At 44.5% G+C, this 15,943-nt stretch overlaps 1 protein-coding gene across 2 annotated transcripts in view; it reads right to left on the bottom strand.

Annotated features, from left to right (window-relative positions):
* The window catches only part of LOC143934084 (E3 ubiquitin-protein ligase CBL-like), a 175,547-nt gene that overhangs the window by 53,348 nt on the left and 106,256 nt on the right, over nt 1-15,943 (bottom strand). Inside the window, exons 13-14 of one of the 2 annotated variants that reach the window (XM_077457392.1) lie at nt 12,809-12,883; nt 6,608-6,760 (exon numbers count right to left, since the gene is read on the bottom strand). In XM_077457392.1, coding sequence (XP_077313518.1) covers nt 6,608-6,760; nt 12,809-12,883 — 228 coding nt within the window. The remainder of the gene's footprint in view (nt 1-6,607; nt 6,761-12,808; nt 12,884-15,943) is intronic. The other variant, XM_077457393.1, reaches the window with a different exon arrangement.

Raw genomic sequence — 15,943 nt, 5'->3', positions numbered from 1 at the left:
TATAGGGGGTTGGGGACATTTAGGATGCCTATTTGTATTCTGCTTCATCATAGCTAATAAATTATGTAGTTTTACTCTTTAGGACGTGTCTATTATTTTTTTGTTTTCATTTTTTGGGCATGCCTGGGTCCAGCCAGGAGATTTGTGACAAAAGGCTGGGAAAACTACTCAGGATTAGAGAAAGAAGTACAAGGCTGAAGGTGGCAGGGGTGGTGCACTAAAATAAAGATGATACTTTAAATTTGAACTCCAGGTATGTTTTTTTATTGCATAGTTACATTAGTCCAACATGAACCACTAAGTATGTATATTCCATAGGTGTGGGACCACTGTGGAAGCAGAGAATCACTGTAGTAGTCATTGCCATGGTCTATGCCAAGCTGCTTCCTTTCTGCATGGCAAAACCTTGGGGGGTGGGGGAGGTTTATTTTTAATTGCTTGGCCCGGTTGCCATTCACTTTAGACCCTGTATTTTTTCAAAGATTGGATGAAGTGGAGACTATGCCATCACCATCCAGCCTCCTCACCTTGTCCAGTAATTGAACTAGCCTTGTATGCATTTGTGAAAGAGAACAAGGCATTCTGTGAATGGTGGCCAAGCGACACCCTGTGTTCACCAAGTAGAAGGGCAGCTGAACGCCATGCAAACAGCGAAATGCATAAATGAGATAAATATATATTTACCAGCCAAAAGATCTGCATTTCTGTCTAATTATAATTACACAGCTATGCCTTGCTGGGGAGGAGACCTAATTGTTCCCTGGTACAGTTTCACTTTCAATTATAGGTTCCGTCCCCACCCTGTGTCTAGAGAGTGGAAAGCTAAAATTCTTTATCACTCTGCTCTCCTCCTATCAGCATACCGTTTGCAACACAGCACAAATGATTGGCTCCCTATGATACTTCTCCCTCCCCCTCTCTGTGCTCTGCAGTACAAGCTGTACAGTAGAATGCAAGATGCAAATATCAAGTAAAATTCTGATAATTACACTGATTACATAATAGATATTTTGACAGTTGTATATTCCCCATATTGGAGTACAGTATAGGACACAAGAACTGATTCTCAGAAGATGGGTTGTGCCACTGTCTTCAGGCAATTGGACACTGGCAAAAGCTTTGCTGGAACCCACCCCCAGTGTGCCCATATAAACATGCCCAGTCCGTGAAACTCCAGTTTTTTTTTTTTTAAAGCAAGCAGTAAGTAGATCACAGAGGAAGAGGGGAGTATCCTGTACTTTATTCCAAGATATGGAATTTACAGGTACCTCAAAATTCCAATTATCTTAACCACTTACAGACCGGAAGATTTGGCTGCTTAATGACTAGGGCATTTTTTGCAATATGGCGCTACGTCGCTTTAACTGACAATTGCGCGGTCGTGCGATGCTATACCCAAACAAAAATTGTCATCCTTATTTTCCCCCGCAAATAGAGCTTTCTTTTGGTGGTATTTGATCACCTCTGCGGATTTTATTTTTTGCGCTATAAACAAAAAAAAGCGACAATTTTGGAAAAAAAATATATATTTTTTACTTTTTGCTATGATAAATATCCACAAAATGTTTTAAAAAAAAAATGTCTTCCTCAGTTTTGGGCCAATATATATTCTTCTACTTATTTTTGGTAAACACACAAATCCTTGTTCCTGCTCTCGTGCGTGCTAACGTGGGAGGCTGGCCATGCGCATCGGGTTCCACCGCGGTGCAGCGGGCGCGTGTCTATCGCCCTTAAAAAGGTACAGATATACTCATACGGCGATTCGCAGGAAATAACTACTTTGCCGCCGTATATCGGAATGAGCCAGTCGGGCAAGTGGTTAATCATATAGTAGAAGACACAGAAGTTGATGTCCTCAAGCAATAAATCAAGGGGTGGGCAACAAAACAGCCAAAATAGCAGCAACAGGTCAACAGGAAGAACAAGAAGGGTCAACAAACCTAAACAAACAGACAAATGACAGCAGATGCACCTTGCAGCTGAAGCAGAGATCAGCCAAGGCTCAAACAGCCATCTGTGTCCTAAAAAGTTGAACTGAAGACTTCAGCTTTTTGCAAAAGGGAGTGTGAAAGCAAAGGTTACCCATTCTAGCTCTTTTGCCAAAGTGTCCTTCATTTACAAAATAAAATGCACATATGATAGTAGGCTTCCAGCAAACTGTCACAGCTTCACAGGCACCAGCTTTACATGTTCTATAAGAGAGGGATCAACCACATGTGTGCTTAGATACCGTTTGACCAGTCAGACTTTGTTTAACAAAGTAAGGTCACAGCTACAAATTGGATGCAGGGCAGGACCTGCCAGCGAGAATAGAGCTATAGAAAGGTTCTGTCCAGCTCAGTAGATTGCTTTAAAAAAAAAAAAAAAAAAGCCTTAAAGTGATTTTTTTATTTTTAAACAAAGAACCCTTACAAACATCATTCCTCCACTGGGCAGCTCGTTTTGCACTGGGGGGGAATATCGGACTGCCTCTCAAGGGATTAGGAAGACATTTTTTTCCCCTGCTGGAGCAAATTGGATCATGCTGTGTTTGTTTTTGTTTTGCCTTCCTCTGGATCAACTGTGGGTATAGGATTGTGTATATAGGATATTCATTTCTATATATTAATTGGTTGATCTAGATGAACTTGTGGCTTTTTTCAACCAGACTATGTAACTATTGTATGCAACTATGCAAGGGCTTTCAAATGGTCATCAGTTTGGTCCTTAACCACTTGCCGACCGCCTAGCGCACTTTTAACCACTTACCAACCGGCTCCTATACATATACGTTGGCACTTTAAAGATGGATATCTCGGTAACGGCAGGAGCCGGTCGTGTTTATGATAATGGTGGATTCGCCCTGAGATCACAGTTATTGGTGGCGCAAAAGGTACCACCCCCCTTCCGCCGCCACTTACCGGAGCCGTTGGTAGCGGCGGAGGTGATCGGGACATGTCATGTCTGTGGTATGAAGACAAGTGAGGGGGAAGATGGCCCCCACCCGTCTCCATACCATAGTAGGGCGGAAGTGACATCATAACAGCGCCGCCTATACGTCTTAAAGGACCATTTTTTTGTTGTCATTTTTTCAAATGGCTTTTTTTTTGCATTTAAGCCCAAATATGAGATCTGAGGACTTTTTGACCCCAGATCTCATATTTAAGAGGACCTGTCATGCTTTTTTCTATTACAAGGGATGTTTACATTCCTTGTAATAAGAATAAAAGTGTTCCAACTTTTTTATTTATTTTTTTTAAAAACAGTGAAAAAATAAATAAAATAAAGTAAAATAAATAAGAAAATATATATATTATTTTTTTTAAAGCGCCCGTCTTGACAAGCTCGCGCGCAGAAGCGAACGCATATGTGAGTAGCGCCCACATATAAAAAACAGTGGTCAAACCACACATGGGATGTATCGCCACAATTGTTAGAGCAAGAACAATAATTCTAGCCCTAGACCTCCTCTAACTCAAAGCATGCAACCTGTAGAATTTTTTAAACGTCTCCTATGGAGATTTTTAAGGGTAAAAGTTTGTCGCCATTCCCCGAGCGGGTGCAATTTTGAAGCATGAGATGTTGGGTATCCATTTGCTTGGCGCAACATTATCTTTCAAAATATATAAAAAAATAAAAAATGGGCTAACTTTACTGTCTATTTTTCAAAAAAGTGATTTTTTTCCCCAAAAAAGTGCGCTTATAAGACCGCTGCGCAAATACGGTGTGAAAAAAAGTATTGCAATGACCGCCATTTTATTTGATAGGGTGTTAGAAAAAAAGCAATATATAATGTTTGGGGGTTCCAAGTAATTTTCTAGCAATAAAAAAACTGTTTTAAACTTGTAAACACCCAAATCTCAAAACAAGGCTAGTCCTTAAGTGGTAAAAGCGGCAGGTTGCCTCTACTGCATGAAATGATGTACCTGTACGTCAATTCATGCAATAGACACTGGGGGTTCACGAGTCATTGGAGCCGCAATCCCAGGGATGCCAATCAGCGGGTCCAGCACCTCCAATCGTTCCCCAGAGAGGGAAACAAGGCAGATTGCCATTCTGACAGAGGCAAAGATAGAGATCTTGTGTTCCTTCTAAGTAGGGACACCTATCTTGGTCTTCATCTAGTTAGAGCAACCCCCTTCCCTCCCTCCACCCAACAGTTAGCAAGCACCAGCTAGGAACACAGTTAAACCTTTGATTGCCATTGATGTTAACCCCCTCCCTGCCAGTAACAATGCATACTTTTAGCACAGATCACTAAAATAATATCAGTGGTTCCCAAAAAAGTGTCAAAACTAGTGTCAGGTGTCCGATCTGTCCATTGAGTAGAGGCCATGATTCCAGAGTGCAAACATCAGCCCTCTCAGTAGGTTCGCTGCAAAAAAACAGAACTGTGAATAGGGGGTGAGGTCTTGGCATGGATGTGCAAGGACGTGTTCTTGCGGAGTGCCTGGTCCGCGACTCTTCAGCAGCATTCCATCTGCAGGGACCGGTGACTGCAGCAAGGCTCTGGGCACAAGATGGACCGCTTTCTGATCCCCATACAGCCTGCCTCTTCTACCCCAGACACATCCAAGACAGCGGCGGGCGCCACGAGGGCAGTGCTCTGGCTGGTGGCTACAGATGCAGGGAGAGAGACGACCGGCTCAGTGTGACATGCCACTATTCTCTCCACCCAGCGACCTTTCTCCTTGCCTGCCTCGTTTTGTCCCTGTTGCCACCTCCAAGCCCAGGGGCAGAGGACCTCGGCTCCCTGCAGGATGCCTCGGCCATGTCAGCAGTTTTCACAAGGGACAGGCCTCCCCAGCCACAGCATGCCACTAAAGACCCCAATCGGATGATTGCAGCCACAACCTCCATCGCAGCGAGTAACTCCTGTTACATGACACCCCTGCAACTGTCTCTCCCTGGGCTGCACTCCGAACAGCCTTTGAAATTTTTGCAAAATCTACACACCAGAGAGGATTTTGAATCCCTGGCCTTGCGTGTAGACACAGCCCTTAGGGGGGAACTGACAGAGCTTAAACAAGAAGTGACAGACGTTACTACACGTGTTTCCACATTAGAAGTCAATGCAACTGACATTTACCACTCAGTTTCCAGTATACAGACAGCGCAAACAGAAGTTTCTGACCAAGTTACTCACTTTAATGCTTCTTTTAGATGACTTGGAAAATCATAATTGCAGATACAATATCAGAGTGAGAGGACTCTGAGGCCACACTGTAGGCAGACCTTAAAGCCATGGTCTCTCCGCCATTTTTAACATGTTTTTGGAGCACCCCCTGACACCTGCATTGCCACTGGCAGGGTTCACAGGACTCTGGGTCCCAGAAAGGATTCAGAGGATAGACCTAAAGATGTCCTTTGCTGCCTAGACAACTACTCTATCAAGGAAGATATCCTACAATGGGCATGGTACAGAGACCCTATAGGAGTTTGATGGGGGCCCAGATCCTTCTGTTGCCAGATGTGTCACAAAGGACCCTGCAGGTGCGCTGCTGCATGAAACCCCTATTGGAGAAATTTGGCAAACTTGGCATCACTTATAATTGGGGTCAACCGTTTCACCCTATCTCAAAACTGCTTTTACCCTTTGCGATACCCTTCAGTGCTCTTGAGATGACTCCGGTGCCTCTCCCCATTAGATTGGAATTTACGGTTCTGGCTGCTGCATGGTTAGCAGATCACAGAGATCTCGCTGGAATCACCGCCCTCATCGATGACAAAACCCAGACCGATGACAACCAGAGAGCTGCAATTGAACAGACAAAGCTCCAGCAGCCATGTGGAGTCTTATTTTAGGGCGAAAAAAGGACAAAAAAATTATATCTTACAAAAAAAAAAAAGGTGCAAATAAGTTGCCAGTGTTCAATCCTACAGTATGCAGCAGTATTATTTGAAGGTTACAGACTCTGTATCCCTCAATTGATGAGAGAGAAATATACGCTTAAAGAAGTATTAAACCTAAAAGTAAATATTTTATTGCAGCTTACAAATTCTTGGATGTGATGGCTGCATTCGTTTTCTTTTTAAAGCTTACTTCTTTTTTCATCTGGTGATCTGGCCAGTGAGTCTGTTTTTCAAAAGAACAAGCTCTCTTGCAGATGTATTAGTTACAGGGATGAGACAAACCATTTAGCACCAACAGAGGTGCTTACAATGATCATTAATGAAAAGAAAAAATAAAGAAAATTAACCTGTTCTTGTAACTGCTTACAAAGCATTAGCTGGAGTTTGGCTTTAAAGTGATACTAAAGGTTCATTTTATTTATTTTTTTTAAATAACAAACATACTTGCATACTTACCTCCACCGTATGCCAGACTTGGCCCCGCCCACCCCGACGGCCGCATCATTGGGAGCCATTGGCTGTGCTACTATCAATCTATCCAATCCACAGCCAGGTACTGACCAGGTGAAAATAAAAGGGGGGGGGGGGGGGGGGGACTAATGCAGCCACCAAATCAAATGAATGGTATACTGCAATATATTCATTTTTGTTTTGGGTTCGATATCCCTTTGCCACACTCTGCATGTGTGAATGCTTGAGGACTGCAGGAATTTACTGCATATCTGGATTTGACATGCATACAGGTTTTAACAATAAAGTTCAAATATTCACTAACCGTATTCCAGGAGGTAGGGATTCAGCAGGCCTCTTTGCTTCAGTTTTAGGTACCACAGAAGGATTAACTGGTCGAGAGGAAGGGCACATATACTCGCTATCATCAATACTATTAGAATGATCTTCCAATGAAGCCTTTGGCACTGGGAATGGCCTTTGGTGGAAAAAGAAAAAAAGAGTTACATAAAGCAGTCAATCATTAAAACGTAGGAATTGTATTTCAATTGGTTTTCTGCAGTAATTTGCCATAAACTGTGATTTGATCCTCAAAGTCACAGCAATAGACAAACACAATGTGATTAAGCTGATTAACACCCAAACCATTCTAATTTCTCATGTCTTTACTGAACACACCCATTAAACATTCACAGTGCTACAGGTAGTAAGTGAACCCTTGGAGTTACTATCTGGTCGAACTTCCCTTGGCAGCAATGACTTCAAGCAAGCACTTGGTAACTCTGGATCAGACCTGCACAACGGTCAGGAGGAATTTTTGACCATTCCTCTTTACAAAACTGATTCAGCTCAGACACATTTGTAAGATGTCTGGTGTGAACGTCTCTTGAGGTCATTCCACATCATCTCTATGGAGTTATGTCTGGGCTATGCATGGGCCACTCCAGAAGGCATATTTTCTTTAACTGAAGTCAGTCTAGTGTTGTATTTACTTTCACGCTGTTCCTTCAGAGTGCATGCGCTGGTGACATCACCCGGTGAATCTAAAGTAAATATCTCCTATATGGTGCAAATTTAAGAGATATACTGTACCTATAGGAAATATTATAGGGTTACCTATAGGTAAAAATTATACAAGGGAGTTTACACCCACTTAATGTAGAAACAACACGGCTCCTGATTTCAGAGCAGAGGTGTCACTCTCATGGGGTGAGAAAATATTGCCGCTGGGATGTGGCTAACAAAACTGTCATTGCTGATACACAAGACTAACTTTGCCAGCAGCATCTGGCCACACGTAGCCTTGGTCACTGCTTTCTGGATTTGCAGCACAGCCTCTCTTGCTGAAACCCTTCTTCAGTGTATTGGATAAGAAGCACGCGAGACACAAATGGAGGATTTGGCTCAGTCCAGAAACTACTACAGTGCAGGCCGCCTGTGCAGAATCATGAATTTATACACACATGCTTGTTTTGTTTCTGGATAGAGGCACGCTCGCCGACTCGGCTATGCTGTCACTGGTCCAGGACCTGCCGATCAGCGGGTAATAGCCGGGACATGCCAATCAGTGGATCAGATGACAGGAGAGAGATTTGTGTTGATAAACAATGCAGATCTCTCTAACAGTGGAGCTGTGCCAGAATAAAAACAGACACATCCCTTAGTAAAATCGGCAGACAGTAAAACTCATGAACACTGGTTAGGCACACAGTTAACCCTTTGATTTCCCCAGATATTAACCCCTTCCTACCCTAACCCCTTCCTACCCTGTGTTATTAGTGCAGTAACAGTGCATATCATCAGCACTTATTGTATTAGAGTCCCTGGTGATGTCATTGTCAGTTAATCAGTTCAAACTCAGTGTCATTTAGTGTCAGATTGCCAGCTGCACAGTCCCGCTTAAGTCACTGATCACCGCTATTACTAGTATATATATAAAAAAGAAAAAAAAATCCATTTTTTTTCTTACCAATGACACGTAGAATAAATTTTGGCCTGCATTTTTACAGACATTTTCTATTATTATTATTATTGGATATGTTTTATACCAAAAAGTAAAAAAATATATATTTAACCACTTAAGGACCGCCGTATTGCCAATGTACGTCATTACAACGGCACAGGCAGGCACAAGCACGTACATGTACGTGCCTGCCTTCCAGTGGGTGGGGGGTCCGATCGGACCCCCTCCCGCGATACGGCAGTCCGGTTCGCTGCAGGAGCGATCCGTGATGAGGGGATGGCCATTGGTTTCTGGCCACCCCCTCTCGATTGCTCCTGGCCAATGAGAAGCTTCCTCCCACTGTGTATTGTATACACAGGAAGGAGGAAGTGATGTCATTCTCCTCGGGGCGGTCTTTTTGACCGGACTACGAGGAGAAGACACAAAGAAAGTGTGCACCAACACTATACTGACATGTAGGCACACAAACCCCCCCCGATCCCCCCCGCCCCCCCCAGTCACAGTGTCACTGATTGCAGTGATCATTTCTTTACTGATCACTGCATTCAATGTCAGTTGTAAAAGTAAAAAAACTGTCAGGGCAGTTAGTGTTAGGTCCAGGGTAGCCCCCAATAAAGATTTAACCCCCTGATTACCCCTAGAGTTAACCCTTTCACCCCCTTTTGCCAGTGTCACTAAGCGATCATTTTTCTGATCACTGCATTAGTGTCACTAGGTAGCTAGTTATTTTTTTAGGTTCACCGCCAGGTTTTTATAGTGCTAGGTACCCCCATATACTACCCAATAATGGTTTTAACCCCCTGATTGACCCTAGTTAACCCTTTCACCAGCGACCACAGTATAAGTGTCACTGGTGACGCTGGTTAGCCAGTTAGTTATTTAGGTTCCCCGTCAGGTTTTTATATAGCGCCAGGGACCCCCATATACTACCTAATAAAAATTTGAACCCCCTGATTGCCCCTAGTTATCCCTTTCACCACTGATCACCGTATAAGTGTTACGGGTGACTCTGGTTAGTTTGCTTTTTATAGCATCAGAGCACCCACCATTTATTACCCAATAAAGGTTTAACCCCCTGATCACCCGGCGGGTGATATCAATTAGGTTTTAGGGTCAGGGTCTGCGTCGCCCCAGGCAGCGCTAGGTTAGTGCCAGTACCGCTAACACCCACACGCAAAGCATAAACCTCCCGTAATGGTATAGAATCTGAACAGATCAATATCTGATCTGATCAGATCTATACTAGCGTCCCCAGCAGTTTAGGGTTCCAAAAAAACGCATTGTTAGCGGGATCAGCCCAGATACCTGCTAGCACCTGCGTTTTGCCCCTCTGCCCAGCCCACCCAAGTGCAGTATCGATCGATCACTGGCACTTACAAAACACTAAACACATAACTGCAGCGATCGCAGAGTCAGGCCTGATCCCTGCGATCGCTAACAGTTTTTTTTGGTAGCATTTTATATTTAAATCCGGAAGGCAGTGCTTGGTTTTCGGGGTCCCGTACGTAGCTAGGCTCCCAAAAAGTCCCCCACATGTGGTATCCCCGTACTCGGGAGAAGCAGCAGAATTTATTTTGGGGTGTAATTTGACTTATGCCCATAGCATGTGTGAGCAATATATCATTTAGTGACAACTTTGTGCAAAAAAAAAAAAAAATTGTAAAATTCCTGCAACTTGTGGCAAAATATAAAATATTTCATGGACTCAACATGCCTCTCAGCAAATAGCTTGGGGTGTCTACTTTCCAAAATGGGGTCATTTGGGGGGGGGGGGGGGGGGTTGTGCTATTTTGGCATTTTATGGCCTTCGAAACTGATAGGTAGTGAGGAGTGAAATCAAAAATTTCAATTCCACATATAACTATGGCATGTGTGAGCAATATATCATTTAGTGACAACTTTTTGTAAACTTTTTTTTTTTTTGTGTCATTATTCAATCACTTGGAACAAAAAAAAAAAATATTCAATGGGCTCAACATGCCTCTCCACAACTTCCTTAGGGTGTCTTCTTTCCAAAATGGGGTCATTTGGGGGGGTTTGTACTGCCCTGCCATTTTAGCACCTCAAGAAATGAGATAGGCAGTCGTAAATTAAAAGCTGTGTAAATTCCAGAAAATGTACTCTAGTTTGTAGACGCTATAACTTTTGCGCAAACCAATAAATATACGCTTATTGACATTTTTTTTTACTAAAGACATGTGGCTGAATAAATTTTGCCCTAAATGTATGACTAAAATTGAGTTTATTCGATTAGAAAATATAATTTTTTCTCAAAATTTTCGGTCTTTTTCCATTTATATCGCAAAAAATTAAAAATCGCAGAGGCAATCAAATACCATCAAAAGAAAGCTCTATTTGTGGGAAGAAAAGGACGCAAACTTCGTTTGGGTACAACATTGCATGACCACGCAATTACCAGTTAAAGCAGCGCAGTGCGAAATTGTAAAAAGACCTCTGGTCCTTAAGGTGTTTATTGGTCCGGGGCTGAAGTGGTTAACCACTTGCCTACTGGGCACTTAAACACCCTTCCTGCCCAGACCAATTTTCAGCTTTCGGTGCTCTCACACTTTGAATGACAAATTACTCAGTCATGCAGAACTGTACCCAAATGAATTTTTTGTCCTTTTTTTAACACAAATAGAGCTTTCTTTTGGTGGTATTTGATCACCTCTGGGGTTTTTATTTTTTGCGCTATAAATGAAAAAAAGACCGAAAATTTAGAAAAAAAAAAACATTTTCTTTGTTTCTGTGATAAAATTATGCAAATTATTAATTTTTCTTCATAAATTTTGGCCATGATTTATACTGCTACATATCTTTGGTAAAAATAACCCAAATTAGTGGATATTATTTGGTCTTTGTGAAAGTTAGAGAGTCTACAAGCTGTGATGCGAATCATTCAAAATTGATCACATCAGTACGGTGGCCCATCTCATTTCTTGCGACCCGAACAAGCCAGAAAAGTACAAATACCCCCCAAATGACCCCTTTTTGGAAAGCAGACATCCCAAGGTATTTAGTAAGAGGCATAGTGAGGTTTTTGGTGTTCTTTTTTTCCCACAATTCTTTGCAATATGAAAATTTTTTTGTTTTTTATTTTTTTTCCCCACAAAATTGTCATTGTAATAGGTTATTTCTCTCACATGGCATGTGTATACCACAAATAATGCCCCAAAATACATTCTGCTACTCCTCCTGAGTATTACGATACACATGTGTGGGACTTTTTCACAGCCTGGCCACTTGGAGATGCCCAAATTGTTGACTACCTATTACACTTTTGAAGGCCCTGGAGAACCAGGACAATGACACGTGACACTGACGACACGTGACACTGATGTGACGTGACACTGATGTGACGTGACACTGATGTGACACTGACGACAGATGGCACTAATACGTGGCACTGATGACAGATGGAACTAATTTGTGGGCACTGATGACACGTGACACTGATGTGGCACTGATGACAGATGGCACTAATACGTGGCACTGATGACACCTGACACTGACAGGTGGCACGGACGACACGTGACACTGACAGGTGGCACTGGGGATACATGGCACTAGGGACACGTGGCACTAGGGACGGTTGGCACGTGGCACGGCTAGGTGGCACTGGGGACAGGTGGTACTGGGAACTGATGACACTGTTAGGTGGCACAGGGGACAGATGGCACTAATAGGTGGCACAGGGGACAGATGGCACTAATAGGTGGCACAGGGGACAGGTGGGCATGTGTGTGTGTGTGTGTGTGTGTGTGTGTGTGTGTGTGTGTGTGTGTGTGTGTGTGTGTGTACTCACTGTCAGTCACAGACGCTGCAGCACAGACGCTCTCACACGCTGTCTCTGTGTGAGGAGGGGAGCTGGCGAATAGAGATCTCATATGTTTACATATGAGATCACCTCTCATTGGATAGCCCGATCGAGTGCTAAATGGCCACTGTGATTGGCCATTTAGCACGATCTGTGATTGGCTGTGTCTGAGGGACACGGCCAACACAGAACTTCCCCCGATGCGTGTCCAAGGAGGCGCGAAGCGGTTAAAATTATCTGTATTTTTTGGTTTATATAATAAAATAAAACTCAGTGGTGATCAAATATTACCAAAAGAAAGCTCTATTTGTGTAAAAAAAAAAAAATAGATAAATTCCATTTGAGTAGTGTGGCATGATCGCGCAATTGTCTGTTAAAGTGTCGTATAGCAAAAAATGGCCTGGTCATAAAAAAAAGATAAAATCTACCAGAGGTCAAGTGGTTAAAATAATTTTCTTGTTTACTTATGAGGCTTGTGCATCCCATAGTGACTAGGTTTGGTACTTGTTTACAATGTCATGCAGGAGCTTCCAGTTTGCACCAAAGCAGCTTAGGGGAAGGGACTTCCATGAAATATAATACCACCATACTAAATAAAGAAAATAGAAAACTGTCATATTTACTGCATATTCTTATACATAAAACGAGTATCAAAAGACAGGGACGCAAGTTTACCCCCCCCCCCCCCCCAAGTGAACATAAAGCGTATTTAAGCACAAATAAAAATATAATATACTGCAGCTTACCAGTTTTTAGATGTGGTGGCTGCATTAGTTTCCTTTTCCTCTCTTATTTTCTGGTGATCCTGACAATTATACTTCCTGTCATAAGATGACAAATGTCATGAATTGTACCGTATTTGTGGAAGAGAAACACTGTTACCCTAGGCCAGGGGTCTCAAACTGGCGGCCCTCATACCTCTGCCTGTGGGAGTCATGCTTGTAACTGTTAGCCTTGTACTGCCTCTTGGAATTTGTAGTTTCCCAACAGCTGGAGGGCCACCAGTTTGAGACCCCTGCCCTAGGCTGTTCTCTTGAGTTGGACTACAAATACCCTTCCTCTCCTCAACTCCATTACAAAGAGTAATTACAAAAACAATTAACAGAAGATAGCTGGGAAAGCTGATAATTTCAATTATGTTATCAGTGCACTGCACAGTTACAAAGACACAAGATTTCTGGAAGGAGCAACGTGTAGTTGTGTGCCTGAAATAAGAAAACGAATGCACCCACATTTAAGGTATGGTAAAATGTAATAGAATATGATATGATTTTTTACTCACTGTAAAATCCTGATCTTGGTAGTCCATTGAGGGACACAGGAAGTCTCTCACCTAGCTAGCCCAGGAAAATCCCTCCTACTACCAGCATGCAAAGGTTTTGTAGCAAACCAGTACAGAGAGCATGATCGAACACAGAAGGATGAGACCAAAGGGCAGGAGGTGTGGGTTCCTCAATGTACTCCAAGAAAATAATTTTCCAAGTACAAAAATCTTGTTTCTTTATCCTTAAAAGCAGTTCAAATGAGGGGTGGGGGGGTTGTCACCCAACACAGCAAACAATTGCTAACCGTCCCAGGAAAAAAAAAGGCTGGTTCAATGAGTCCCCTTGAAAGCCTTTCGTCCGAAGATGGCATCAGAGGTAGCCAAAATGTCCACCTGGTAGAACTTCGAGAACTGTATCATATATATAAACAAGAAGACCAGCAGCCCTGAAAACCTGGGAGACCATTGCTTCATGCCAAAATTCCCAAGAAGCATTCCCGGATTTAGCAGAGTTCCCCTTGACAAAAAGAGGTGGAACCAGAGGCGTACTAAGTAGGGGGCAGGGGGTGCGGGCTGCACCGGGTACTACACACTGGGGGGGTGTCAGGCAGGCACCCCCCTCCACGATTATAGCGGTGCCAGCGTTGCGGAATTAGGCGGCAGCACACAGTGATAGGCACAGGCAGGGAGAGGAGAGCTATCGCTGTGATGCAACAAGGGGGAGGGGGTGTGCGGGGGGTGCAGGGTGACACAGGTGCACCTTCCATCCCCTCCTCTCGCGGCCGCGGGCTGTCTGTCTGTGTGATCACTGATGTCACACAGGCAGGCACAGCCGAGCAGCCACCTCCCCCTCCTCTCTGTTTATGTGTAAACAGGGGGAGGGGATCTGCTGAGCATGTGCCACTGCGCCGCGCTGATCTGAGGTACTGAATGGGGGGGGGGGGTCTGCACTGAATGGGGGCTATACTGAGGAAGGGGGGCTGCACTAAAGGGGGCTGCACTGAAGAGGGGGGCTACACTAAATGGGGGGCTGCACTGAATGGGGGGCTGCACTGAATGGGGGGCTGCACTGAAGAGGGGGGCTGCACTGAAGAGGGGAGCTGCAATGAACGGGGGGCTACACTGAAGAAGGGGGCTGCACTGAAGAAGGGGGCTGCACTGAACGGAGGGCTACGGTGAAGAGGAGGGCTGCACTGAACAGGGGGCTACACTGAAGAAGGGGGCTGCACTGAACGGAGGGCTACGGTGAAGAGGAGGGCTGCACTGAACAGGGGGCTACACTGAAGAAGGGGGCTGCACTGAAGAAGGGGGCTGCACTGAAGAAGGGGGCTGCACTGAAGAAGGGGGCTGCACTGAAGAAGGGGGCTGCACTGAAGAAGAGGGCTGCACTGAAGAAGGGGGCTGCACTGAAGAAGGGGGCTGCACTGAAGAGGGGGGCTGCACTGAAGAGGGGGCTACACTGAATGGGGGGCTACACTGAATGGGGGGCTACAGTGAAGAGGGGGGGCTGCACTGAATGGGGGGCTACCAGAGGTGCAGGGAGCTGTGTAATGTAAAGGGGCCCAGAGGTGCAGGGAGCTGTGTAATGTAAAGGGGCCCAGAGATGCAGGGTGTTGTGTAATGTAAAGGGGTCTTGTGTAATGTACAGGGGTCCAGAGGTGCAGGGTGTTGTGTAATGTAAAGGGGTCCAGAGGTGCAGGGTGTTGTGTAATGTAAAGGGATCCAGAGCTGCAGGATGATGTGTAATGTAAAGGGGTCCAGAGATGCAGGGTGCTATGTAATGTAAAGGGGTCCAGAGGTTCAGGGTGCTATGCAATGTAAAGGGGTCCAGGAGGGCAGGGTGCTATATAATGTAAAGGGGTCCCCAGGTGCAGGATGCTGTGTAATATAAAGGGGTCCAGAGGTGCAGGGTGCTGTGTAATGTAAAGGGGTCCAGAGATGCAGGGTGCTGTGTAATGTAAAGGGGTCTAGAGGTTCAGGGTGCTATGTAATGTAAAGGGGTCCCGAGGTGCAGGGTGCTGTGTAATGTAAAGGGGTCCAGAGGTGCAGGGTGCTATGTAATGTAAAGAGGTCCAGAAGGGCAGGGTGCTATGTAATCTAAAGGGGCCCAGAGATGCAGGGTGCTGTGTAATGTAAAGGGGTCCAGAGGTGCAGGGTGCTATGTAATGTAAAGAGGTCCAGAAGGGCAGGGTGCTATGTAATCTAAAGGGGCCCAGAGATGCAGGGTGCTGTGTAATGTAAAGGGGTCCAGAGGTGCAGTTGTGGAGAGGGGGTAGGCAGTAGTGACAAAGAGAAATTGAAGGATGCAGGGGGCACAGTGGGGTATTTTTTACATTTTAATGGGGGGGGGGTGCCAAATATAGGATCCGCCCCGGGTGCCAAATGCTCTAGGTACGCCCCTGGGTGGAACCCTACGTTTGGATGATGATCTGTGTAAGCCACCAGTTTAGCAGAGACTGGCCAAATTTTGATCAGTGAGCAGATGGCTAAGCTCAACAGAAATCGGTTGTTTGATTGATTTCTGTAAAACAAGAATATTAGAAAAGTGCTCTCCATCAGCATATGATCAGTGTATTCTGACAGCAGCTGGAGCGGCTGTCAATACAATATCTCAGCT

This window comes from Lithobates pipiens, unplaced genomic scaffold (assembly GCF_037356315.1).
Source record: "Lithobates pipiens isolate NorthernLeopardFrog02 unplaced genomic scaffold, aLitPip1_a1.2 Scaffold_27, whole genome shotgun sequence".
NCBI lineage: Eukaryota > Metazoa > Chordata > Amphibia > Anura > Ranidae > Lithobates > Lithobates pipiens.
Note: the sequence above shows the minus strand (reverse complement) of the source record. Positions and strands in the feature narration are given on the sequence as shown.